This window comes from Dermochelys coriacea, chromosome 4 (genome assembly GCF_009764565.3).
Source record: "Dermochelys coriacea isolate rDerCor1 chromosome 4, rDerCor1.pri.v4, whole genome shotgun sequence".
Lineage (NCBI taxonomy): Eukaryota > Metazoa > Chordata > Testudines > Dermochelyidae > Dermochelys > Dermochelys coriacea.
The window spans coordinates 54,491,351-54,518,611 of NC_050071.1; the positions used below are offsets into that span (position 1 = coordinate 54,491,351).

The 27,261-nt window shown below is 39.7% G+C and overlaps 1 protein-coding gene across 1 annotated transcript in view; it reads right to left on the reverse strand.

Annotated features, from left to right (window-relative positions):
• Positions 1–27,261, reverse strand: part of INPP4B (inositol polyphosphate-4-phosphatase type II B) — a 521,268-nt gene that overhangs the window by 188,272 nt on the left and 305,735 nt on the right. Inside the window, 2 exon segments of the mRNA XM_043513204.1 lie at positions 5,433–5,512; positions 11,891–11,941. Of these exon segments, the coding sequence (XP_043369139.1) occupies positions 5,433–5,512; positions 11,891–11,941 (131 nt within the window).

Genomic DNA, 27,261 nt, shown 5'->3' on the forward strand with positions numbered 1-27,261 from the left:
AAAACAGGAAGACACTGTACAAATGTAAATAGTTAACCTTGTATCATTTTAAATTTCTTTTCTTTTCTTTCTGTTTCGGATGGATTGTTGGGTGTCACTGTTTTAGGCTTCATTGGGATGATGGGTAAAGCTGAGATGGTGCTGGTGTTATAAACTGAATGAAACCTTGTTGTGGGATTGAGGTTGATAGTTGATAATCACCTTTCGATTAACACAACTGTAAGCATAAACTCTACCCCTGACAAAATTAGTGTGTGAACCTGCCCAGGAGCTTCGCTGAGTGTTGTTTTGGGTGCTATAGGGGTAGGGGAAGGCAGAACACAGACAGTGAAGGTATGTCTATGCTACAAATGCTACAGCAGCATAGCTATGGCACTGCAGCTGTGCCACTATAGCACCATAGAATAGATGCTCCCTGCATTGACAGAAGGGTTTTTCCCATCGATGTTGTTAATCCACTTCTCTGAGAGACAATAGCTAGGTCTACAGAAGAATTCTTCCTCAACATACACAAGTCCACACTGGGGGTTAGTTTGGTCACTATGGTGCTCAGGGCATGAAATTTTTCGCAGCTCTGAAACATATAGCTAAGTCAATCTAATTTTAAACGCGGACACGAGAGAGAGAGACTGACTGCACATGAGCACGTGCAAGAAAGAGCAGCTGAAAGCATGTCTGACCTTGGCAGGAACCTGTGGACAGGTTCCTGAGTCAGGGGTGCAGGCTGCAAAGAGTACTCTGGTGCTATTTCTTGCTATTTGATCCTTTTTACATTCAGAGACACAGGACTGAATGTACATTCTTTGTAAATAAACAAATCTGCAAAAAAATACATGACTACCACCAATTTTTACTCCCTACTGAACATCCACAGGGCCCCCAAACTTTGACTATCCACTTGGGTCAACAGGAGCAACATAGTAAAGAGGAAAGATCACTGTATATTAAAATCTACATGATAAATATACCTATGCTCTATCCTTGAGATAGAAGTTCAGACTATATTGAAATGCGCAGTACACTGAGAAACAAGTACAGGACCAAAATGAAATGTTGAAATTTTAAGTACAACCTTATGTTCATAAAGTAGTATAGTACAGTATAGACCACAGGGAGACACTTTCACATACATTTTCTTCAGAAAAAGGTATATCTATAAAGACTGGTATGTCTATCCTGAATCTTTGTGAATTCCCTTGTTTTTGTAAGGTTAGTTCCACTTGTCATAGAGTTTTGATGTGGGAATGGTCTTCAGAGGTACCTTCAGGACTCAAATTAGAGCAGTATATACCAGCACCTCTCCCGGGCTGCCTTCTTGTTTTCTAGAATCTCAATTGTTATGTTTTTTTTTTAAAGTACATTTCTAGCTGTTACATTTGCAAAGAAAAACTCACTTCTGGTTCTGAAGGTTACCTGATGCGGTGATGTCTGTCTGAATTTCCAGACCGCCTGAAATGTTAGCTCTGAGAGGCATAAGCTGCCCCACTTGTCACTATGGGACACTAACTCAGATGCTACTGTAAGTGTGAAACTTTTTAAATATTTTATTGCCAATGTCAGAAAGGAGGGGAAGGATCACATTATAAAATTCTGCACAATCTACTCTGACTAACATCGTGTTTTGTCACCACAATCAACTAGACCTGGAAGAGTACCACCTCTTATTCTCTTCTCCAGTGAAGAAGAAACCAAGCTCAAGGGTGCCACCCATGCCCCACAGAGGGGAAGCCAAACCTGAGGAGTTCAGTGGAGCTCAGACAGCATGTATGATCCTGCGTGGAATATCCATACAATATACTGAGAGCAGCATCACAGATGAATAGAGCTTAATTTTGTGGGGAGAGATTAGAAGAGCACCATTATTTTTTTGTCCTCTTTTACTCCTGTGTAGCTCAGTGGAAATGACACTATAATAACCCAGTACAGATGTGACAAAGGATGGCACATCTTCCTATCTCACCTAGTGATATCACATACACATTGAACAGGAGGGGTAACAGAGCACAAGCCTGTGGCAATATTCATAATGAGAGTAATACACTTGAAATGAAAGGATCTTCCAGAGAATGGGGAATGCCATCATCATTGCAGACTGGCTGATGAAGGGATTTATTTTTCGGGTTAGAATTACCATAAAGCCTAAGGGCCCAACCCTATTGTGCATATGCATGGTACGTGCTACACAAACACATACTAGGGGAGAGTCCCTGTCTTGAAGCGCTTACAATCTAAAACTAATGAACTAAACCAGTCTAAATTACTTGAAGCAGCCATCAGCGCTCCTAACTCAGGTTTGTTGACAACAGCACAGGAGTGGGTGAATCTGCATCTCCAGTGAACATATATTGCCAAATTGATATTCAGAAATATCTAGCCTGCTGAAGATGACTTTTTTTATGTTTGGAAAATTTATTATTTTATTCATCAAACCTTGTTATTTGGCAAATCACCACCACCCAATGACAATTTTTTAGATGAGCTGTAATTTAGCCCTTTGGAATTTTCAGAACGGAAACTGTGCTCCAAAATCTCTAAAAGGTTAAATTCCTTCAGAAGAGTCAGGTTTTGCACGTTGCCAAAACCAAAGCAATACCTCAAATTGATCTGTTCAGGCAGGTTTTGATAATTATATATAGACACACACATTCCCCAACACTCTCATTTGGTTGACAGTCTAGAAAATATCAGTCTTTAAACATTAAGGGCTGTAACAAAGAAAACAAAAATGAAAACCCAAAATGAAAGGACAGATTAAAAACCCTATTGATGTCTCAAAAGAAAGTTCCTTGCCTTGTATCCTTAGTCACTGCCAAGAAGAAAGGAGGGGAGAGGGCAGAGAAAGAGTACACCTTTGGTGAAGAATTGAATGTTATCAGAAACCAAGTCACTGAGGGTATGTCAACGCTGCAATAAGAGACATGCACCATCGAATATCAGGGCCTGAGTCAACTGACTTGGGCTCACAGGACTCAGGCTGTGGGGCTAAAAATAGCAGTGTAGAGGTTTGGGCTTGGGCTGGTGCCTGGGATCTGAAACTCTGAGGAGGGTGAAGGTATCAGAAAAGCCCCGAGACCCTCCCCATTCGCAGGGTTTCAGAACCCAGGCTCCAGCCCAAGCTCAAACGTCTACACTACACAACCTGACCTACTCGCAAGCCCAAGTCAATTGACCTGGGCTCAGACTCAGCATCACAGATTTTTCTTTTTTCAGAGTAGCAGCCATGTTAGTCTGTATTCGCAAAAAAGAAAAGGAGTACTTGTGGCACCTTAGAGACTAACAAATTTATTTGAGCATAAGCTTTCGTGAGCTACAGCTCACTTCATCGGATGCAGCAGATAAATAAAGATTTTTCTTTGCAGCAGAGTCATATCCTGACCCTCCCTCAACCTCAACACTACTGTCCTTTACCACGACCACCCGCACAAAAAAACCTCCCACCTGTAGAATGACAGAGGAACAAGGCAACTCTTTCAAAATCTATTGTTACATGGTTAGTTTGTGTTTACCTGAGCAAGAAAATGCTAAAATGTCAGTAAAAAGAAAGTATGGGCCAGATTACATGATGAGACCAATGTCTACCTGGTATTATAGAGAGCTAGTTTCAGCTCCCTGATTCACTGCTTTGCTCTGTCCCAGACCTAGCATACGTTACAGCAGCCCTGGGGCTACTCTAACTTACACCAGCTTGCAAACTCCTCCCAAGCAACTGTATATCAGCTAGGAATAGATGGAGCACAGTTTGCCTGGCAATAACCTCAACAGGCCTGTCCCTCATCCCTGACACTTTCCCTGCAACAGGGTTGCTGCAGGAAGGGGATTGCCAAGAAGCCAGATTTTACTGCCACTGAGGAGGCATGGGCAGTATTGTCTCCTTCTGCACTGCCTGGTGACATAATGAGAGAAGATTAATTCTGTGAATCTGGCCCATAGCCATACTCAAGAAACAATTCAACATTCATAAGTTTTTTTGAAAATGTCTTTTACATTTCAACCCACTGATGTCTACAATTTAATGATCTGGAGTTCAACTGGAATTGTTTCAAACAGCTGTCTTTTACTATTAGATGTACAAAAAAAAAGTACGAGACAAAAACAAAACTTGACAAAAAGCAAACCTATAAAGGTCCAGTTCAGACCCAGTACCCTCCGGGAACCCAGTAAGGCTAATGCTATAAACTAATATTTTGTTATATTGTGATTTTATGCAATATGAGAATGAAAATCAACACACTCTGTCAATATATCATGGTCTCTAAATCAAATAGTATATACCTCCCCCCTGTCCTCATGTCTACATGCAACTCCTGTTACTTTTAACAGGAGTTGCACGCACATAATAGGGAGTGCAGGTACATAAAAACCAGAATTATGCCCTCTCCAAAAAGAGTGTTGAAGGCCCTTGGCGCAATGAAACCACTGCTGTTCTGATGAATACATTTGAGTTTGGGCTATCTGCACCAAGACAGAGTGTGCAGCCCATGTGCCACCAAATCTCGTTCTATGTGGACTTCTGGTGCATCTATACGCAGCATCTCCAAGGAGAACAGGAAGAGGAGGAAGGGTTATATAATATAACAAGAGCCTGATATGTACAAATGTTGAACACCTTAAATTCCAGATGAAGTCAATAGTAGCTGTGGGTGTTCGACATCTCTGAAAATCAAGTCCTAAGGGCTTGATCCAAAGCCTTTAAAGTAAATAGGAGTTTTTCTATTGACTTCAAACCGATATAGATTATGCCCTGAATAATTTGCCTCAGGACATAAACATAAGTCTGTGTCAGAGCTGGAAATTGAACTCTCCTGATTCCCAGCCCATTGTTTTAAACACAAACCCATCCATTCCATCCTTTCTTCCTGTTAACACAGGGCCACATCTAAAACACTGGGCCTCATTCTCCACACCCTTGTACCTTGTGTAGTCATATACATTTGTGCAGAGTTCTGCATTGCAATTCTGATTTGGTAGCATTTCATACCTACTTTACACAGATGTAAGTGATTACAGAAGGTGCAAGACAGTGGTGAATCAGGCCCAGTGTACTTAAACATGCCAAATATTCAAAGCCTGGTCACTTCATGATAGTAACATTTAGATTCTACAAAAACATAATCTACTAATTAAGTGAGAATAAGATTTATATTCCCTGTAGCAATCTTTGAAAGGACTTTTCCCAAAATAACTGCTCTGCAATTTTTCGGTAGGGGATCATATCAAAGAGCGAGTAATCTTTTCTAACCTGACACATGGGAAGCTCTGACTTAAATAATTGGTATTTCTCTTTAGCTTTGTGCATAGTAGAAACAGAGGCACTTGAGGTTAACATCTAATATACTTGAAGTAATTCTGAGTTTCAAACACTGCCAAGCCGCAATCATTAAATGTCACGGGTTATTAGTCTGAAATGGTTTACAACAGACAAAAAGACCTACCTCAGGGTAAGGGTCAACTGTTGTTCCTTTGACTTCACCAAGTCTCCTACTTTAAAAGTAGTCAAGCCCAGAAAGTTTTGCTACAAAACACAGGGGAAAAGAGAGAGAAAGGAGGACATCATCATTAATTTCTGAAGTTTTAATCATTTCATTTTCAGCCCCATGCCTGCAAATCTGTCTTTTGTAGCAAGAGAGAAATTTTAAATTGGAACCCACTAGCTTGATGTATTATCCCGTAGAATACCTTCATACATCAGTGACACCATTATCAATAATTTGTAAAGCTCAGATTTTAAAGACAGGAACCCATCTTTTTCATTAAAAACAATCAGTCTGACAATCTGACAAATAGTGGGGCTGTAAAATGTACACTCGCAGGAAAAGTTTCATTTAGTTTGAAGGTTTTTTTCCTATTCAAGTGATTTCTGTATCACAGCAAATGTTAAATCTTCAGTGTTTTACCAATGTTGTTCTTGCTACAGTAATTCCTCAAACCCTTAGGCATTATCTTCTTTGAACTCAAGATATTAATGTATTTGCTTGCTGGAGTTATTTTTAGGTTGGGCTCAATACAAGTTATTAATAAAAATGCTGTATTTTCTGAGCATATAGCAATGTTTGCATCCGATGAAGTGAGCTGTAGCTCACGAAAGCTTATGCTCAAATAAATTTGTTAGTCTCTAAGGTGCCACAAGTACTCCTTTTCTTTTTGCGAATACAGACTAACACAGCTGCTACTCTGAAACCTGTTTGTAAGCATGTTTCCTTGGGTATTTCCAACCGAGGGTGGACCAATTTTATTCCAGTACAAATAAAGACAAATATACTCATCCAGCTATATTTTCTAAATTTCTGTTGACCTACTATGCTATATGTTGTCTTTCTACCAATGTCAGCCTTTTGCATCCTCAAGGAAATTATGAAAACATTTTTTGTTTTTCTCAAGAAAACTTTTTACCCTCTCTCAATACCTCTGCTGCTCAGCACTAAAACTTCACTTTACCAGTTGTACAAGAGTTTTCTTACTCTAGGGACAATGAGCATGGAAAGAAAATAACCTAAAAATTTCTTCTATGAAGGTTTTTTGAAAAATATACAGCAACTCACTGGAAGTTGATGTGAAGAAATTACAGATATTTTCATTAAGTCACATCAAGTATGCAAACATCATCAACAAATAAGCAGGGTTTTTTGCATAATAATTTTATTCTTTATTCCTTTTGTAAGGTTAATAAAAATGAAAGGTCTAACAGCAAATGCAATGTGCTTGCAGATGACAAAATCCAGGTATAGGTCTTGAGCACACTCACATGCTGTCAGGGTCAGCCCAGACCGTATGGAGGTAGCACATTCAATCCTTGGAAAATGGAGAGCAACATGTGTTTCAGCTGAGCTGCTCAGCAGCAGCATGACACCATCTGGCAAGAGTTGTATCCTGCCTTCTTTTGGTAAGGCCAGTCTGAATCAGGGCCTTGGAATTTTCAAATGTGGGCTCCAAAGTTTAGTACTCAGACAGGCTTTTAGGCACGTAAAATGCATAGCTGGGAACCTAAGTGCCAATTTAAATACCCAGATGTAGAGCCCAACAATTGGCTTCCAAGTTTAAAAGCTGGATCCTCAGTATGGCCAAGCTCAAAGCCTCCTGCAGGCTTATGTTGATGTCCATTTAATGATTCAATTTCCATCCCTGGCTGCACAGTTAGGCAGGAAGGGAACGAAGATGGTGTAAAATATACAAGTCGAGAGAAAGAGAAAAGGTGCCAAAGAGGCAAGCTGTGGGGAGAGGTGGACCAAAAGGAGGAAGTAAAGAAGAGGAAGACTGGAGACATGAGACAGAAACAGAGTGGGTAAAATAGTATGATTATGTAATTAAAGACTGTGCTGTGTCTTCACTGCCAAAAAGGTGCGTTTTTAAGTGAGATAGCTAACTCGACTCACCTATCTCACTGTAAAATCCTAACGGAGACAAGGGAGAGGTAGTTTTTACTTCAGTGAAACTAGTTGAGGTTAACACTATACCTCCCACAATGCCTTGTTTCTGCTAAGATTTTACAGCAAGACAGCAAACATATTCGCTATCTCACTGTAAAAACACACCTTTTGGCACAGAAGACACAGCCTGTATCATAATGTGTACACATAAGGGAGAACAATTAAGGTTGCTCATACAACCTTAATTCTGGCATTTCCTAACTTTTGAGTCCTTGACTTTGCAATCTTAACATTCCTTTGCATTTTTAATATGCAATTTGGATGGTAAACTTTGTGTTCTTGTAGAGTGCCAATTACAACAGGGCTTTGATCTCAGTTGGGGCCTCTAGGTGCTACTGCAATACAAATTAATAGTGGTAATTCCTTATATGAACGGAAGGGAGGAGAAACAAACATTTTGCCCATTTGTGGTGGCCCCTCACAAGCCAAGGCCTTACAACATGGCAAGGTCTCATACCCTCTGGAATTAGCTTTGTGTCATCAGATGTTTGGCTGTGTGTGTGTGTTTTTTGTGTGCTGTCCAGCTCTGTGCAGATAGTTGGCACAGCAGACCTCAATTAAACTGCCCAATGACCACAAGATCTGTTAAGGTACAAAGGCGCCTGGCCAGGTTTGTCGTCGAAGAAGCATGGTAATAGCACCTGCCAGACTTTACGAGGATACTAAGACATGTATGCCCATGACAATGGACGCAACTCAGTGAATGGCAGGATTTTCCATTACTCCCTAGGTTGGCCAAAGGGTTAAAGCAAGGTATCCCAACATTTATAGACTAAGACAAAATCTGGGATAAACAACTTGTGTATCACCTTACATGTTTCATGATGTTTGTTACCTCCCCTTGTACTTTCCTTCTGACATTTCAGACAAAACATTTCTATTCACCACCTGTCTTTGTACTTTTACTCCTGATGTTTCAGACAAAATATCACTATTCATCATTTTTGTCAAACCGTTTTATTGTATGCTAGGATGGGGTGTTCTTGTGCTGGCCTGCTGGAAAGTGTTTACATATTCAGTGTGTTGTAGCAATGCTAGCAATAGTTCATGTACCGGTCACTGACTTGCAGGCAATCAGCTGCTTTTGACAGGACCTGACTGTTGCTCATAGCATAACTCTCAGACTTTTGTTCAGGCCTCAGGCTTTGCACCAGGCCCATGTTTCAGGCTCTCTCTTTCTACTACACCTGGGTTCTCAGATCTCATAGGACACTGCTTAATACAAAATAATTGTCCAGATTCCAAAACATTTTTTTCTGTTTCATCTTTTTAAATTCATTTAAAAATACCTTCAAAATAATAATAAAAAAATGTGGTATGGCCCAGTGATCCGATGGAAATGGGTTACCTGACCTTGCAATGGGTCTAGAATCTAAAAGGGTGCCTTGTGGCTAGCTATGGTACCGACTGGTGGTTAGGTCAGCATACCTACGTCACTCAGAAATGTGGATTTTTCACATCCATGACCAATGTAGCTATGTTGACCAGGCCTTAACTCCTTTTTTTTTTTTTGTGCTTTACCCAACTTTACCCTGGGCCCTGAATTGCCATGGCAATTTACAAACCAATCCAACTCTGCGTGTGTGGTTTAGAGAGGTTTGAAAATTGAGCTTTAAACAACCTTAATTATAGAATAGCTAGGGCTCCTTCATAATTTTGCTAGTGCTGGTGAGACATTTGTGATAATAAATTGTAAGAGACTTGTGTTGAATTGTTTGATTAATAAACTTAATCCACTTACCTAGCCAAAGAAAAAAGGAAGAAAGAAAAACATGTCTGCAATGGCCCCATGAAAGGCTGAAATACAGTTTGCTCACTGAGATTTAACTCTGCTGCCATATTGTACATTTTTCAAATGCATCCTGTTGGAACTATGCCAGGAATGATCCCTGGCAGTTCAAGGAGGAGAATTAGCACCTCAGGATAAAAATAAACTTAAAATCTTTCCCATCCATAGTCTGCTATCTGCCCCAGCTCTTGTTTTGCCATCAGTCAGAAACAGGCATGTTTTATACATGTTTTGACAGGCAGTAAGAGCAAAAAGCAGCGAAATCAGGCACTACTGCACTTGGGGGAAGGGGGTAAAATGGTGTTCAGCCAGAGCTACCCCTACCTCCAGCATGCCACTGGACCCAGAATTGTGCAGAGGAGACAGCTGCCACTATGGGATCACTGGGACTCAAACATTGACTCACTTTCCCCCAGCTATGTGGCCTTGGGCGCAGAGAGGAAACAGCCAGAGACTCCAGCAGGAAGGAGCAGAAGCTGCCAAAGCTGAGTTCTTTGGAGAATGTTCAACAGTTTTGACTAGAGATTCTCTGTCTTATACTGATTGGCTGTTTGCTCCAACCCTCTCCCTCCCTCACAGTCTCTTCATCTCAGCTTCACTCACATTGGCCACTCTTACTCTCATTTACACTGCCTTGTCCTCCTCAGTCCCTTTCCCTTAACTTTTCTTTCTCTTTAGCTTATCTACATGCTAAGTAAACTCACCCCTCAAATGTATCATGCAACTAAAATGACATTTGGTGCTATCACATTGTTCACTCTGCTTGTGCATTATACCTATCCCCCCTCCCTACTGTGTCTGTCTTGTCTAATTATATTATAAGCTCTTAGGGGCAGGAACCATCTACTACTCTGGGTTTGTACAGAGCCTAGCACAGCAGGGCCCCATTTTTGGTTGCCTATTAGACACTACTGTAATAAACCTGATTAATTTATACTAGAAGTGGGTACGGTCACATGATGGAAGATCAGACAAAAAGAAAGGGGGAGCCCCCCCAACTTCTGAATTCCAGTGCGGGATAGAGCAGGAAACAAACCAGAACCAGCATAATTTGCTAGCATGAATTTATGATTATATATACACACATCACTATCACAGATGAATTTGGTACTGTACATGTCCCAATCTAAATTGTTTCCAATGTTTTTTGATTTAAGGATTTTGGTTTAGTGCCAATTCCCTACTCCTAATTCTATATTTCTTCTCTGTGGCTGGGAAAAGGGAGTGTCTATGTGCCCGTGCATGCTGCCAACATGCAAGAGTGATTCTGAATACTTTAGAATGCAATCTGGGAAATCACTGGGTTATTATTAACAGAGATGTGTGGCAGGGTGGACTAGGTCCGGAAGCTCCCTGTGGGAGGCCTCATGGTCCTGCATCACCCTGCCCCAGAACAGATTAGAGAGAAATCCACCAGACAGCCTAGAGTGGCTGCAGAGGAGCAGCCAATCCAGGGCCAGAAGGGCCCTATATAAGACAAGCAGCAGAGCAAAGAAGTTCAGTTTCTGTGTGGAGCTTGATGAGGGAGGACCGGGGGGCCTGGCTGGCTGGCTGGCTGGCTGAACAGCAGGATTGCAGATAGCTCAGTGCAGAGAGCTCACCAGATAGAACTGAGCTCAGAGGATGTTGCCAAAGACCAGGTGCCTGGCTGGACAGAATAGTAACAGAGCTGTCAAAAGGTCAGTGTGGGCAGGCTGAGCCCAGGGGACTGAGCATAAAACCTGGTCAGACCAGATGAGAGTACTGAGATGGGCCCTACTTGTCTGGTACCAGACTGAGCCCAGGGAAGGCTGCTGAAAAGGACACCAGTTGAGGGTACCAAGATGGGCTCCAGCTAGGTGTTTGAAAGAGGCAGTGCCTCTGGGAAGAAGCCTAAGAACTACAGCCCCATACCAGGGCTGTGATAAGAACTCAGGACTCTATACCCCAGAAGGGTGGGGGGGACAGCATGTGTGGCTTGGCCAGAGGGCTGACCTGCCAAAGACCAGCCAAGAGAATCAGCAGCTGTGGGGTGCTCAGAAGAAGTAGGTGCCTCCCTGATGCAAGACCAAAAAAGAAAAGCAGGCTCACACCTGAGAGAAAGGAGGCCATCCATGAGAGGGGGGTACTGCCTCTCTCTCCCATGAAAAGACTGTTTGCAGGCACTATTGGACAGAGAAAAGGGGGCATGCTTGAGAGTTGGGTGCTGACACCGTTACAGGATGCCATTTCTCCTCAAGCCTGTGGAATTTCAATTTTATCGGATATGCACATAGCTAGCCCTAACCAAGGAGGAACATTCTGTTCCTCCCCCAAAATTAGGTCAGTACCACAATGGGCTCTTTAAATATTATCAGCGTCACTTCTTATTCAGACACCAACTACAGATGCTATGGCAGTGCTGATTGACCTTATTCCTGAAACCCAAAGACCATGCTGGTCAAGGGAGCATGAGCCCAAGCTCTGTATCTAACCCAGACTGCTTGCAAGGCACTAGCAGAAACTCTAGAAAACTGGACTGGCCTCCGGATAAAAATCCTCTTTAAGGAAAAATCCTGAAGTTTAGAGTCAAGAAGTACACACACTAGAGTCCATCAATCTATGAGTGTATTACTCTTGTCATGATCCTCTATTAATTTAATCCAACTTCTAATGCAAAGTAAGTTTATCAGCTCCCTAGCTAACAGAAATCACTTACCCCAACATCTGTTCTTGACTCCTTGTGTTCAGACAGGACACGGATGCGGACCTGGGAAAAACAAATTAGTTGTGGGTTTGGTATTACTTGAAAGGGAAATCAGAGAGAGACTTGCTTATGGATTTATTTCCATTGTTTTCTACCTTTTTTGGGGGGGCGGGGGGGGGGGGGTGGAAGGGACGGACTGGTGCCAATCTGGTCAGTTTTAAATACTAATTTTCTTTTAATAATTTACCACTTCAATTTTTTTGGCATCCTGCTAAAGTCCAACTTCTGAGAAACTCATTTATCATTCGGAAGCTTCCTGATTCTCCGCAGCAGAGAGGACTATACTCAACTGCTCCTTTCATAACTTCAGATCTATACCGAAATGACTGACTAAGGTTATAAAATACCTCACAGCCTCTTTACCTAGAGTCATTCTCAGGAACCAACATTCTTCAAACAGTAGAACGATTTATGGATATTACAGAGTGGATTATATTGCAGATTCTCCTACAAAAGTCCACGCTTTCATGCATGTACACTTATAAATACTTCACCCATGTATGTATGTATCTTGGGAGTTTTCTACACCCTAACTTGGACTGGTTTAACTAAGGGTATTTTTAAACCAGTTTAGTTAAACCAGTACAAGTCTGTGTGTAGATACTCTTACTTCAGTTTAAAAGTAGCTTATTTGATTGTTCCAAAGTGGGTAAACACTTGAATAGACATTGGGCCTGAGAGAGAAAATGACTTTGTAGTCCAGTGTTTAAGGCACCCAGGCAGAAGGTGGGAGACCCAGGGTCCAGTTCCCTCCTCTAATCATTATTTCATTATTCACAATTGAACAACTTTAACAGGAGAGACTGAGGGAGTCTCACATCAGAATATCCCATAGTTCAATGGTTAGAGCACTCTCCTGAGAAGTGGAAGATCACTGTTCAAATCTCTTTCTCCCCTCTCCCCCGGTACAGAGGAGGGAATGGAACCTGGTGAGTGCTCTAACCACTGGGCTCATAGTTACTGCGTAATTTGGGCAGCACCAACACCACCTCCTCCTGTTGCGAGATTCTGAATGAGACCTGATCTGGTAGGTGGCCTCCGAGCACACCTACTGGATCAGGCAACTCAGGCAGACAAATATCTATCTTCCCCCTCAGGTAGATGAGTATCTATCTATCTTTCATGAATTGCTCTGGGGCTTAGGCAAGAGGTAGGCATCCAGATGCCTAGAGGAAGGCAACAGAGCGCAGATGCAGAAACATAGGCTCGGAGGAAATTTTGACCATGAAAAATTAGGCATCAAGTGAGTTTAAGTGCCTACGGAGTTCACAGTGGAGCTAAAACTGGAATTTAGGTACCTAACTCTGGGGTTTAGATGCCTTAGTACTTCTGTGATACCCTGCACCTGTCTCCTTTCCACAAGCCCTTCAAGGTCATTTGTGTACCTAGGCATTTATGGAATGCACTCCTTCTAAGAGTAAGGCCTCTAGTTGTCCCTGGCCTTTTACAGGATGCAGCTTTCTTCTACACATGACTACCCTTCATTTCCCCAGCAAAGATCAAGGAAAATCTGGCCTAATATTCATTTTAATAATCTGTTTTCCAAACACTGATAATTGTAGATATTTTTAGTATGTATATAATTTTCTTATGTGGAACCTTAGAATGAAGTTGAAACTCAGTACAGTCTTTCTAAACATTTCTTATGTTGGCCTTTGTCATAAAACAGAACCCACTCATCCTTTAACACACACACCCCCACACACATACCCTGGTTTATCTGTTAGTTTAAATATGAGATGACAGGTAAGGAGCTCTTTCCTTAAAGGTACCCAGAGTTTGGAGTGAGGAAACATTTCTCTTCTCAGGCAGTTGCTGTGCTATGATTTTTACAGTAAGAAGAATATTTCTTTCACAAAAGCATGGAGACAGCAAGGAAATGTTACATTTCACCCACTGAAGGACCAATCATCTGGTCCACATTAAAAATGTATGGGAATCCTCATTTAGCTATTAGATATTCCTTTGTATTCATCCAGTTAAACTGGCAGGTCAGAGAATATTGCTTTTATGCAGACTACTTATTCCTACTTTTCACATAAAGTTAATATTTAAAATTTAGAGTAGTTATAAACACTATGTTTTACAAGTGAAAATAGGCAATGGAGTGGATACAGTTAGTATGCATTTTTAACAAAAAAAAAAAAAAACTGTGAAAGCTAATAACTGAAAAATAACATCTGGCCCAGAGTTGCAGAGATGTAATCCCCTTTTCTTATTAAAATTATTATAAACTATTTTTTAAATAATATGAGCAAACAATTTGTTTAAGCACTACTGTACAAACTATCCGTACTTCACTGATTTCTATGGAGCTGTTTGCATCCAGACTCCTATTCAGCAAAACTTTCAAGTCATTTTTAATGATAAGCATATGTGTAAATCCTGTTAAAAGTGAAGTCCAACTGATTTGTTGAATTGAAGTCCTTGGGCACCGATGACAAAACTAACTAGATGGTAAATTCTGCAGAATACTGAGTGTCCTCTACTCTCACAGAAGTCAATACGAATGTTGAGGTCTAACACCTCACAGGAGGTACTCAGAACCTTGCAAGACTGGTCCCATACTCTATTGTATATTGCCCCAATTTCAGAGAGCAAGCATTCTCCTGCATAGAGAATCTTTCTTGAATCAGGACCTATATAAGGCAGGGATGGAGGAAATGTATATCACAGCAAACCTAGAGTGCAGACTTCTGTGTGGTAAAAATATCCACTTTAATATGCAGTGAGTTAATCAAATGAGGGAAACAATGTCTGTTAAGCTGAATTGCAAAAGAACAACTTTAATTTAAATAAACACTGAGGGATTAGTTAGAAAAAATTATTTACTGTCATTTTGAGTTGCTTTTTGATTCAGTCATATTCACACACCTTTTTCTGACCACTTTAGAGTCAATTTTTATGCAAACAAATTTTTGTTAGGATTAATGCCAGAGAACAGCTGCCTTTTGCGTAAGTGGCTGTAGTAATAAGATTACATATGAATATAGGTATTTATTGGGCTAGTCAAAAAAATTTTTAAACTGTTCTTCAATGAAAAACAGTTTTCAGCTGAATGAATTTTATTGTGAAAAGTTATTTGTGTGGAAATTTTCATTTTTTTGTCAAACTGGACACCCAAAAACTGAAATATTTTGATTCAGATATTCCACAGTGCCACGTGGGAGTCATAGTTGGGTTGCCTAGCGTACCAATGCTCCTGTCTGGGCTGTGCTCCTCACCTAGATATCATCTCCCATGAGACTCCCATGATGCACTGCCTCCCCTTGCGAAGAGGGCAGACCAGGACACATCAGAGATGTAGTCCAACCAGGAAGGACAGACTACTGAGAAAAATGGGAGTATGAGGCATCTTAATTACAACTTCAATGAGACACCGTAAAGGCATTTTTCAGTTCAACTATTCTGGGTTTTGGTCAAGGATTGTGTGATGTTTGTTTTTGTCTTCACCAAAAAGTCAAAATGTTCCACCAAAAACAGGACCCATTTTCCAACCTGCTCTTTTATTTATGACTTGTGCTGGAATGGCTCAAACTCTTTTTTTTTTAAATGAAGTTTTGGACAACATGAAATAGAAATTTCAACATGTGACCAATTAAACTTCACAAACAACAATAGTAAACAGGCAAAGAAACAGTCGAAACAAAATGGTGATTTTCAAACAACTCACAGGCTGAAATATATTTACATAAAGTGTTCAGAAAATAATTATAAATAATTAACACATTCGTCAAAGTCTCTGGATAATTTGCAAAAGGAAGAAAAGGTAATTAATCAGATAAACTGTTCACTACGAATAGTTCACCCTGCTCTAGACTGAAGTCATGATGAAAAATGAAACACAGAATTAAAAAGAATTTTGAAAAGCAAATAATCTCTCAGTACATTTTGTAACGAAACAAACTACTGCTACTTTTTGGCATCTCGTTATAAATAGAAAACCCTCCGCTTCACAAGGGGATAACTAGGGCAATTCTAACCCATTTTCCACAACTAAAGATAAACTTGAATCTCAGATACACAATACACTATCAGAAGGTGTTTTCTTTCCCCCTAATTTGCTCTATGCTTTTGAGAGTAAAATCTGACCCATGAAGGAGTTTGTTTGCTCTGGTCTGGAACAAGATGAAGCAAATCCTAACAAATTACTTTCTTAAACTCAGAGACAATATGTTTTTTCAAGACAGCAGAAAAGGTAAACATGCAGCACAGTTCTCTGACTTGTACTTGCCCTGTAGATGAACAGAAGGCATTGCAACTATCACTATTACAAATTAGAAAAACCAGGTGGGTGAGGTAATATCTTTTATTAGTCAAGGCTCATCCACCTTGCCTCTCTAATATCCTGGAACCAACATGGCTAAAACAACACTGCAAACTAGTACAAATATTCATTACAAATTTTAATCTCTTTACCACACATTCACAGCACAAAATCATTATTAACATTAGAACACAATCCATTTTTAGTGCACGTACCACCGAATTATCTAAGTGCAAATTTCTCCATGCATAAAAAGTTACATTGAGTTTCAACTATCCTTCTTGTAATCCTTTACCAAAATGTAAAAGACGGTACTGTATTATTAAACAGGGCATCTATTTTGGTCATTCACAGCAGACTACTTCACATTTACACTATGTTGGTGATCAGTTGACTGAGCCATTATCATTACCAACACCTCCTCAGTGCTATAAAAGAATTAGCATGATTAAAAATGAAGACACTTTTTATTCTTACACCTTTTAACATATCATAAGCAATTAATTCAAAGTGGAAGCGAAAGAGCATTTCTTTTCTTATTTGAATATTTCATGCCTGACCTAAGTTCAAGCCTCTCTTCATGTCAGTTTATAACTGAAGGCTTGGTTTGTATATAGTATATTTCTCTCTTATTATGATGATTTAAAGTTATATTAACAGGCTAGATTCAGCTCTGTTATATCAGTGTAAATCTTGAGTAACTCCACTGGCTTCTGAAGTGGCTCATAGTACTTATTACTCTGAATTGCACATGTATTACACAGTTCATACCTTCTATTAAGTGCTCCAGCCATCTCATAGTAAGCAGATTTTTGCCACATGTAGTTATTATAAGAATACATCAGGAGGTAAGACAAAATAAGATTGATCACTGAAGTATTCCTTGGTAAGGTGATCTACGGTCCTGGCTATGCTAGCCTTTTCCGAGAAGTATTCCACTGATGATAGCAATGGTCAAAGTCCTAGTGCAGATAAGGCAGTCATGTTCATTGACAGTTCTACTCCCATTTTATCTGGACCTGCTCTGAGAAAGCACCCTTTCTGCACCCTTTCTGGGGAGTGCAGGCAGTGAACACAGAGCCAGCAGCACTAGCCTCTACAGAAGGTGCAGGTGGGGATGCGACCATAATCATGCCACCCTAACCATTGCAGAACTTGCCAGTGATGGAGGGGAGTGCGGGCTGCACTCTCCTTAGGGTGTGAGCTGATGCTTCAGCAGAGTCAACCAGAATCCCACTTCAAGTTCTTGCTGCATTGCAGGAACTCTACATACCGCTTTCCTCAGTCTAGCTACATCTCTAAAACGCCATGCAAGCCAATTGTGGCATATAAATAAGTAATACTACTGCTGTCATGAATAGAAAAAATGTAATTGCCATAATAAATGGGGTAGAAAGAATAAGATTGCTGGAGGGTGTAGAGTTGGCTCAGGTATCAAACGCAAAAAGAAATCTTCACTTGTACATGGCATTAATGAAGGTGAATGGTCAAGTGCCATAAACATCAGTATTAGAGATGTTAGCTCTTATGACCAGGAAGAGATGCAACATGGTGAAGAAGTTTGCTGACAACACAAAAATGGAAGAGGTGGTAGAACTCAGCAACACTATGTTTCCTGTTGGTCAGTTTTGTAAAACTTTTGTATTCCTGGTTCAAGGTTGCTAACTGAAATCCAAGTCTTGAAACTATAGATAATGATATTACACTTTTTTAGAAAAACAAAAAAGGACTATTCTGGAGATACTGGTTTTCCCTAAAATTATGGTAAGATTTTGGAGGTTGTAACTTACTGCAGGACTGCTGGCAGTGCCTGGTGCTACTGAAATTTTTCAGATTTTTGCATTAATTATGCAACATTTGCCAGCTTCTTAACTTTTACAGAATGGGCCTCCTTCTCATATGTTTTGTAGATTTATTTTTAAAAGAAGGTATTTATGAAACAACAAACAATTACAGATCCAACAGTATTTCCTCTTTAGTTAGAAGATTAACCCTTTACTGGACAGTTTAAATGACATAACTTCAGGCAGCAAAGACATATCTTGTATTTAAACAGTCTTTGTCACACAATTGTTTATAGAACAGGAGACATAGTTCTAATATCAAATTTAATACCAGACAAATGGGAAACAAGAAAACAGAATTTAAAGGATTTCCACCCTACCACAGTGCCCTGGCACAAGGTGGAATATGTGCTCACTCTTGTTTGGATTGGGTTACATCAAGGGCTACAATTTCAAAAAAAGATAAATTTATGTACCTGAAATGCCCAAATGAAAGGGCAAGCATACCTGCATACAGCTGAACACTTTTACTAGGTGGTGTTTAAAGCTCAGGTTGTAGCTCCCCTTATGGAGTAGGGGTAGTATAAGGAACTTTCCTCCCTACTTCTGCCCGCCATCCCCACCCACTGCATTAGCCTGCTAAATGGTGGACAGAATTGCTCCTCCCCTAAGGAGCAATTACCAAGAGAGGATGGGGTGAACGAAGAGGACAGGGAATTTAAAGAGGTGTCACAGAGTGCTCTTCTCTCCAGCTCTCATGCAACTGGAGAGTCTCTGGAGACATTCCACTTCTCCGAGGCAGAATGCCTACCAATGCTCCTCCGAGGACAGTGTGTGTCTGCACCACTCCCAAATCCAGGGCAGTGGCTAAAGAGTGCAAAGACTATGAAAAACACTGGGAGATTTCCCTGAGTGAGGACTGAGGTCAGCAGGATTTGGACCAATAGTATGTGGAACTTGATGTATAAATAAAGGAGAGGACAAAAGTAAATTGGCAGTCATGGATAAAGGGTCTTCTGTATGGTCAGACAAATACATTTTCAACAGTTAGGGTAGCAAATTGCGCTCCGATGCTTACAAAACTAATTCCATGCTTCCTCAATTATAAAGCAACATCCTTTCTGTAATGATTTGCTTATCTTTTCCCACAAATAAAAAAAGATTGGCGATAGATTTGAGTGTAAACATATTTAGAAAATTGTTTCCACCCATTTTGTTTTTATTAGTCTTACACTAAGAAGTCAGCCATAACACCTCCCCTAAATCCATACAACAGTATAAAATAACAAATGAAGAGACCAAAAATAAAATTTCAGGGACTATGATAATCATACCTTATACACATTTATAACACCACCACTGTATCTATGTCTGATTCTCTGTCACACAGCTATTCATATGACAGATAACTTACTCTTGAAGACAGAGCCCAAGTTCAATCTATATCTCACAATCAAAGTAAATATGAAAAGGCTGCCAAATCTGTCTGTGTAAATCCAAATAATTTAATGTGTATTCAGTATATGTAATGAAAAAAATGAAAGAAGGGGAAAGGCCTATTTATTTAACTTGCTAATAAGGTACACAGTATGAGCAATATGTTCATTTTTTAACTATTTGAAAGAACAAATTTTCCAGCGATCAAGATCTGACAAACTATAATTAATATATGTGAGGGAATAAAAGTAATTTGAAGAAAAATGGTCTTTATAAATTAAAGATAATTAGCAATTGAGCATCAGCATCATTAAAAATAGATGTTCACCTACTGCTATTAATTCATTTCTTCTTTACAGAGACTCAGGGTACAGATCCTCTGTGGGTGTAAATTGCTGTCGCTTCATTAACTTCAGTGGAGGTGGAAAGGTCACACATTGTTGCACCTAGCAAAACTACAACAAAATACAGGTCCACGCTGTAATAGCTTCCCCACAACTTCCTTTGCACAGTGGAATCACCTTCACTGGGTTCTGGGAGCAGGTACAGGCAACGGAAGACCTTGCCATGTGGCTTCAATGCATGTGTCGGACACCCATAAAAGAAAACAGCTACCAGAGGTAGATCAATCACTGGGGGCCTGAGACACCGGCCTACTCAGAAAAATGAAAAATTGAAGTAAAGTAAAGGCACCATTCACCGCTGTTAATTTAACTGCATGGTAGTATTTCCATCTCTTGGAAAAAGAATCCAAAAGAAGACAGATGCTCAAATGCCCCACAAATGCTTAGTGCATTTTATAATGAAGGGCTCTGTGGTGCTCAGTGATCACATAGTGCTTAATGTGCTTACAAGAGCTATGCTGTATTCTGAGTCCGGTTCCAATTGGCTGCACCTAACAAGAGTTTCACAGCATCCTGTCCAGACTCTGTCTGGGAAGATCAGCTCCTAAAGGCATAGCTATGAATACCACAAGCTCCAAGGAAGCAGCTTCATAACTTCATGCAAGGTGCCCACAGTTCAGTGAACAGCCTAGCTGAATGTACTCTTTTGAGGGTCTTTAATTAGTAAGTACAGAAGACCTTAAAGCAAGTGACTGTGACCCAACTAAAATTTTGACCTGCAGCAGCCACTGGCAATCACACAAGAACTCTCAGACCACATATATATATCCCCACAAAAATGAAGTGACATTGATCATAGTGAATCATCCAGAGTTCATCACAGTGATAAGCACCAATTGATACAGTCACTGATCTTAGGTAGCTACATCATTAACTGAAATGTACATGCTTCTGTTTCACTTAGCAGTTGGTTGCCAGTCACAAGTTTTTATGGCTCAGGAAAAACTTCAATTTTTTTTTGTCATTATATTGCCTGATTTTTTAAGAGTAGCAAAATATGTGAATAGTTTTCCACCTGTCTCCAGTTACTTTTGAACAAAATGCAGGGAGGTTAAAATACTGCACAAACAATTAGATATTCTACATACCTCCTCAATTTCTAAATTTTACATAGTATAGTACCATGCCTCGTAGATTTTGTATTCATGAGAAAGTAGTATTTTGTCTTATGTTGCTAATTTTCTTCATACAAACATACGACCCATAATGCAAATTAGAATAAGGGATAAGTAAGTTAATGAGCAAGAGGATGCTGTAAGACAAAATTCTGAGTACAAAACCTTCTCCCTGAATTGTTTAAAATGTGATGAATGGTGCACTATTACTCAGGGCATCTCACAAGATGCTGAAATGAGTTAGCTCAAGTTTCTTATTCCTAAATGCAATAAGCATTTCAATGGCACTTTTGAAAAAATAAAATCCATTTCTCCGTGTGTGTTCCATTTTGCATATCAAAGCCCATAGCTATTTGTTTAAAATACATTCAAATTCTAGCCTCAGAAATCTTACTACAAATCAAACATCCTAACACCCTAAATGAAATGCAAGCTACAAGCAAGATAGGCACTTTATACCTGTGTTAACTGTATGTATTTCCAACATTCCTAGTTCTTGAAAGCATACACCAATATTCAATTAAACAATTCAAATAAATTATACAAATACAATTCAAACATTAAACACAAAAACATTCTTGCTTCCCTAAGCAACCCAAGACCTTTCAATATTTTATATATGGTTTCCATAGGCTTTCTGACTTGCGGGAGCACTTGAAAGCTAGAATCTTAAAATTTTAAATGCTTTGCATTTGGAACAGTCCTATCCCTGCTATACACATTCTATCTTCCTTTAAAAGTTAGTATTCTTGCTTTGTGGGTGCCTAGAGAGTCAGACTATAGAAGGACTCCTAACTTCAGAAGCACAGCGAGCTAGCTTAATTATGTAATAAAGCAACGGGGCTATCCAATTGTCACTCCCTGAGATGGAAGAAGCAAAGAGAACTGCCAATACAATTTCCCAGTCAAAAAGCTAAATGTTTTTAGATTTCCTTTATTTAAAGTGAATTTCACTGCAAGCTTTTTACAGTAATTCTGTGCCAATATACCTGAACTCTGCTATGGATGAACCACCTGAAGAGTTGTGTCTACACTAAGGAATTTCAGCAAGAGAATTCCACTAGTTAGTATCAGTTCAGCTGTACCACTGAGAGCCTTGTATAGAAGGGACTCTGGCTGCTTAAAATGGCTCTACTACCACATCAGTTAATCTGATCAATGTTTGTAGGCAGTGTCCAACACAAATGTTTCCAATGGAAAGCATGCTCTAAAGATGAGACATGCTAAATTTTTGCTTCATCTTAGAATATAAAGTACAGTATTAAACATTTTCTATCAAATGACCCCAAGGAAAAAAAAATACCAGAACAAGTTTGCTGGTCAGAAAACAAGAAAAGTAATAACAAAAAAATGCCACTTATACTGTACATCTCCTTGTGTTTTGGAGCCCAAATTAGAATCAGAAAAAAATATTTATTTGGGGATTTTATTCACCTGTACAAGTCAGAATGCTCTGCAAGATCAAGACACGAGTTCAGTCTAATTGGAAAGAAACTCCATGCTACGTGTACACACATGCACATATTTTACTTCTATGTCTAAATCTAGTAGCAGTCTCAAATATGTGAGTTGCCAGATTATGATAATTTTTGTTCTGTTTTAAAACATAGATAAGCTTATAAAAGTTACCCTTTTACATTTGCTTTTTAAAGCAGAAGCTCAGCAGTCATCAGATGCAGAGGAGCTCAGACAGGTGGGAAAGGAGAAAATGTGTTCCTTTTACTGCACAAGGGTAATCATCTGGAATGTGCCTAATTTCTTTACATTTAAGATGATGTTGGGGGACAGGGAAAGCATCTGAAAACCTAATAAAAGTGGTTTATTTCTTTTATCTTAAATACTGCTAATAGAGGGCTAATTTCTGACTGCCCGCGCCTCAGGAAAAACTTAGATTGACTTCATGGGACTTAAACTGATAGAATGTTAGCTACTGTATAGCACTGCTAGGTAGTTATTCTAAAATTAATATAATAATAAACCTAAGAGCTTGATCCCACAAAAAGACCTGCAAGCCAAGAAAGGTCACAAGTCTCAGCACTGCTGGAGGTCTTAAGCTATTCAACACAAATTGAAGCTTTCCAAAGTAACTCCTCCTCCTCAAAATAACAGCTCCTCCTCTGCAAGTAGCAGAACTTCCTAGGAGGCAGAAAACATACATATCAGATCTCCAACACCCACAATCCTTACTCCCATCAAAATCCCAGGCACCCCCACACAAACACCAGCTTGGTAAAGGGAAGTTAATGGACAACTCTAATCGGCAGAAACTTTTGTATAGGTTCACGGATAGGAGGCAGTAGCAGTGCTAGAGGCACAGTCGCAGAAAGTCGTGAGAAGATGTTTTTGTTGGTTTTATTTATTTTTTTAAAGAAAACCCTTTCATTTTGGGAATGTTGTTTAAAGGGGCCCAATTCTCCTCCAGTTGGAACTCAGAGAAAACAATTCCCTCTGGATCATCATGGTGATGACGGAGGTATAAGGTTAGACATACAGACAGATGTGGAAGTACATTTTAAAGTTTCTCATGATTTCTTGCTTTCTTTTCCTTAATATATATGTTCATGTCTATCAGAGAGCCAATTAGGCCAAACCCACGGTCATACCTCCTCAGATAATGGTCCTTCCAATATGACAGAAACAGAGCTGCCAAGCAACCTAGCACTGCTTAGGATCATGGTCCCTTTTACCTTCTTTTGCAATTCACTGACATTCAGCCATTTCACATGCTTTTTAGAACAGTGGGGAATTTTCTCCCTGGAATTCCTGGATCCTGTATCTACGAGTTAGAAGTATATAGAAATCTCGTTGGGCCAGAGACGCGCAGTTTTGGGGAAGAAAGTATTACTTGACCATAGGAAGGGGGCAAGTTCCTTATCAGAATGAGGATTAACCTTCCTGAACATGCAGGCTGGGATGCTTCCAGAGCTTCGGTGTGCCAGGAAGGGAAGGCATTTCTGTTGATGTAGGCCCTATCAGTATAATGTAAAATAAAACCACATCCAATGTTCAATAAAGTGATTTCAAAGTCAATGCTGGTCAAAGGCTCCCTTCGGTGTTGTGCAGGACTCTTATATTGCTAGAGGCACGTAATAGAATAAAAACAGACAGGTGCTCAGCTGTTATTTGTAGTTCACAAAAACAAGAGGGGTTCACTGAGCAAAAAGAGGAAAGAAATTACATTTACTAACAAATTGCTAAATTAAATACTAACGAAAACGGTCTCTGTGCACATCATATAAAGTCAGACTTTACTCACATTAAGCACAACCACTAAAGTCCATAGAATTATATGCTAGGGTAAAGACTGCAGCATCAGACCTAAACACCACAAAGCTCACCAGCATACTGTAGATCCCGGTCACAAGATGATGTGGCAAGACCAAAGTGATCACCATAATATTACCAATAGCTTTTTACAAACTTGAACATTTCTGAAGGAGAAAGTGTTTTGGAGCAATAAAGATTTGGACAAATCACAAACAAGGCAGCTTTTATTCGTGCTGCATCCTAAAAGTTTAAAATGTGTGTGTGTGTGTATGTGTGTGTGTGTGTGTGTGTGTGTACACCCTTCCAAGAAATGTGCACTACAGTCACACTATGAAGAGTTTTGTGTTAATATGTAAAAACTAACCACTGGTAACATGAATCTATTCTCTCCTTTGAGAATCTATTTTATGTCCTTAGGTTAAAAAACAAACAAACCAAAAAAACAACCAACCTTAAAACCTTCATACATGAAATTAGGCACCTAAATGTACTACAGGTACCCAAATAACAGGCCTGATTTTCAGAAGTACTGAACACCACAAGCTTCCATTGAGTGCAACCTCCTTTTGTACAAGTTGCCATTCTGTAGTGAGATAAGAAACCGAAAAAAAAAAAAAAGTCACTGCTAACATCAAAGGGGGTTCTGGGATAATGGAGGCTCCCTGGTAACTCAGATAGAAGGTCAGAGTCTGAACTTGGAGCTAACAGCTGATTTCCCTCCATGTGTTACTGGCACATAGTGTAGCTCACTACGTTTAATCCCTGTTTGTTACCTATCCCTCTACTTAGTTACCTGAATTTTCCTCTCCTAATAGTCAATCTCTCAACACCACATAGGTTACAAAATTTCATCCAGGGTCTAAGGCAGAACTATATGTCTGTACATGGGCAGCCGCTATTATGTGGACTCACATTATTGGTACAGCAAGCTGAGTGAACTACTGTATGTGGGAAGTCTAAAAAAAACCTGATGAGTCTCTCTTTTCCCCATTGCTCATTATAAAGAAATAACGAGGAAGCCAACACATGGTACCACTGTTTTTTGTTTTTTTAGTATCAGAGAAGTTGTTATTCATAAGCATTTGTATACTGAGTATCAATTATCTCGATCTCAAAAACATTTCACAGAATAATGGGATTTCCTCATTTGAGAATTTGAGTCACTGTAGCACATATTTTCATAGTGAAGAGAAGCTCTTTACTTTTTCTATATTGTCAACTTTCTTTTTAAGCTTAGCTGTGTTATGCAACTTGAGAGTGCTTTTACACATGTAATATTAAGTTCTTGCAGAGCCCCTGGTTAAAAATGAATAAATTATGAGCATTCTACTTTGAGGCTGACAAGTAGGATGGGGGGGGCGGGCCAACAGTCATGGCTGACAGTAGTAAGCAATTACTTTTTATTCTCATTCTCATCGTTCACAAAATCCGAATATAGTATTATGTTAACATTTTGTTTCAGAATCCACATTTTTCTCATGCAAATGTTTGAGACTCAGACTAAGCATCAAATACTTAAAAATATTTAGCTGTGCTTTTTCTAATTTCACAATTATATTCATTAATTTAATTCCTATACCCTTCAGCAGCAATTTTTGGTTTGGCTCAAAACATGTCAGTTGCAGATTTGGGTGAAATACATTATAATTGAATTCCCCAAATAATTAAGAAGCGTCTCTTGGCAAGTAGTTTAGGTTTTAAATTTGACTGAGCTTACATTTGTTACATTGAGTCCCAAAAGAAATAAACTTTCTGTCAGCACTTGAAGATTTGGAAGGTGACCACCAGACATCCTTCACAAGTCATATGTACATCAAAGATAACATGACAGTATAACTAGTGCTGTCAATGTCAGAGAGATTTGGATCAGCTCTCCATAATATTGATACTTTTCTCATCTAAAGTGAGAATGGGAAAAATTAAACAAAGAGGAAGTTGACAATGAAAAAGAAAGAACAAAGTTCCATGTAAGATTGAAGGAAGTGGGAAACATGGAAAGCCAATAACCGGTTTCAAATCCAAATTTGATTAAAAAAACAATAGTTATTTCTAAATATAAAGTTATATGTATTAAAAAAATTCTAAAAAAGTGTTTTCACTCTGGCAGATTGGGTCACAGAGATTCCCTTGGGACTGCCATCTGATGGGCTGAGACTACCTCTGAGCCTGTTTTCCCTGGCATCTTGGGACTTCAGTACCCTGCCTTGTTGAGGCAGACACACTAGCCTGCTGCAAACACAGACCCAGGTCTGAACCATGTCCTGCAAAAGATGCAGACTTAACAGAAAACGGCTTTAAAAGTGCTCCTGTCTCTAGCACCCAGACACCCAGTTCCCAATGGGGTCCAAACCCCAAATAAATCTGTTTTACTCTGTATAAAGCTTATACAGAGTAAACTCATAAACTGTTCATCCTCTATAATACTGATGGAGAGATATGTACAGCTGTTTGCTCCCCCAGGTATTAATTACTTGCTCTGGGTTAATTAATAAGTAAAAAGTGATTTTATTAAGCATAAAAAAAGTAGGATGTAAGTGGTTCCAAGTAATAACAGACAGAACAAAGTAAACTACCAAGCAAGATATAACAAAAACATGCAAGACTAAGCCTAATACAGTAGGAAACTAAATGCAGGTAAATCTCATGCTCAGAGATGTTCCAATAAGCTTCTTTCACAGACTAGATTCCTTTCTAGTCTGGGCCCAATCCTTTCCCCTGGTACAGTCCTTGTTACAACTCAGGTGGTAGCTAGTATATTTCTCATGATTCCTGCCCCGTTGTTCTGTTCCACCCCCTTATATAGCTTTGGCACAAGGCGGGAATCTTGTGTCTCTTTGGGTCCCCACCCCACCTTCTAAATGGAAAAACACTAGGTTTAACATGGATTCCACTACCAGGTGACATGGTCACATGTCCTGTGAGACCCCAGCCTCCATTCTTCCTGGCATGACTGCCAGGAAGGCTTGCAAGTAAACAGAGCCATCTACGGTCAATTGTCCTGGTTAATGGGAGCCATCAAGATTCCAAACCACCATTAATGGCCCACACT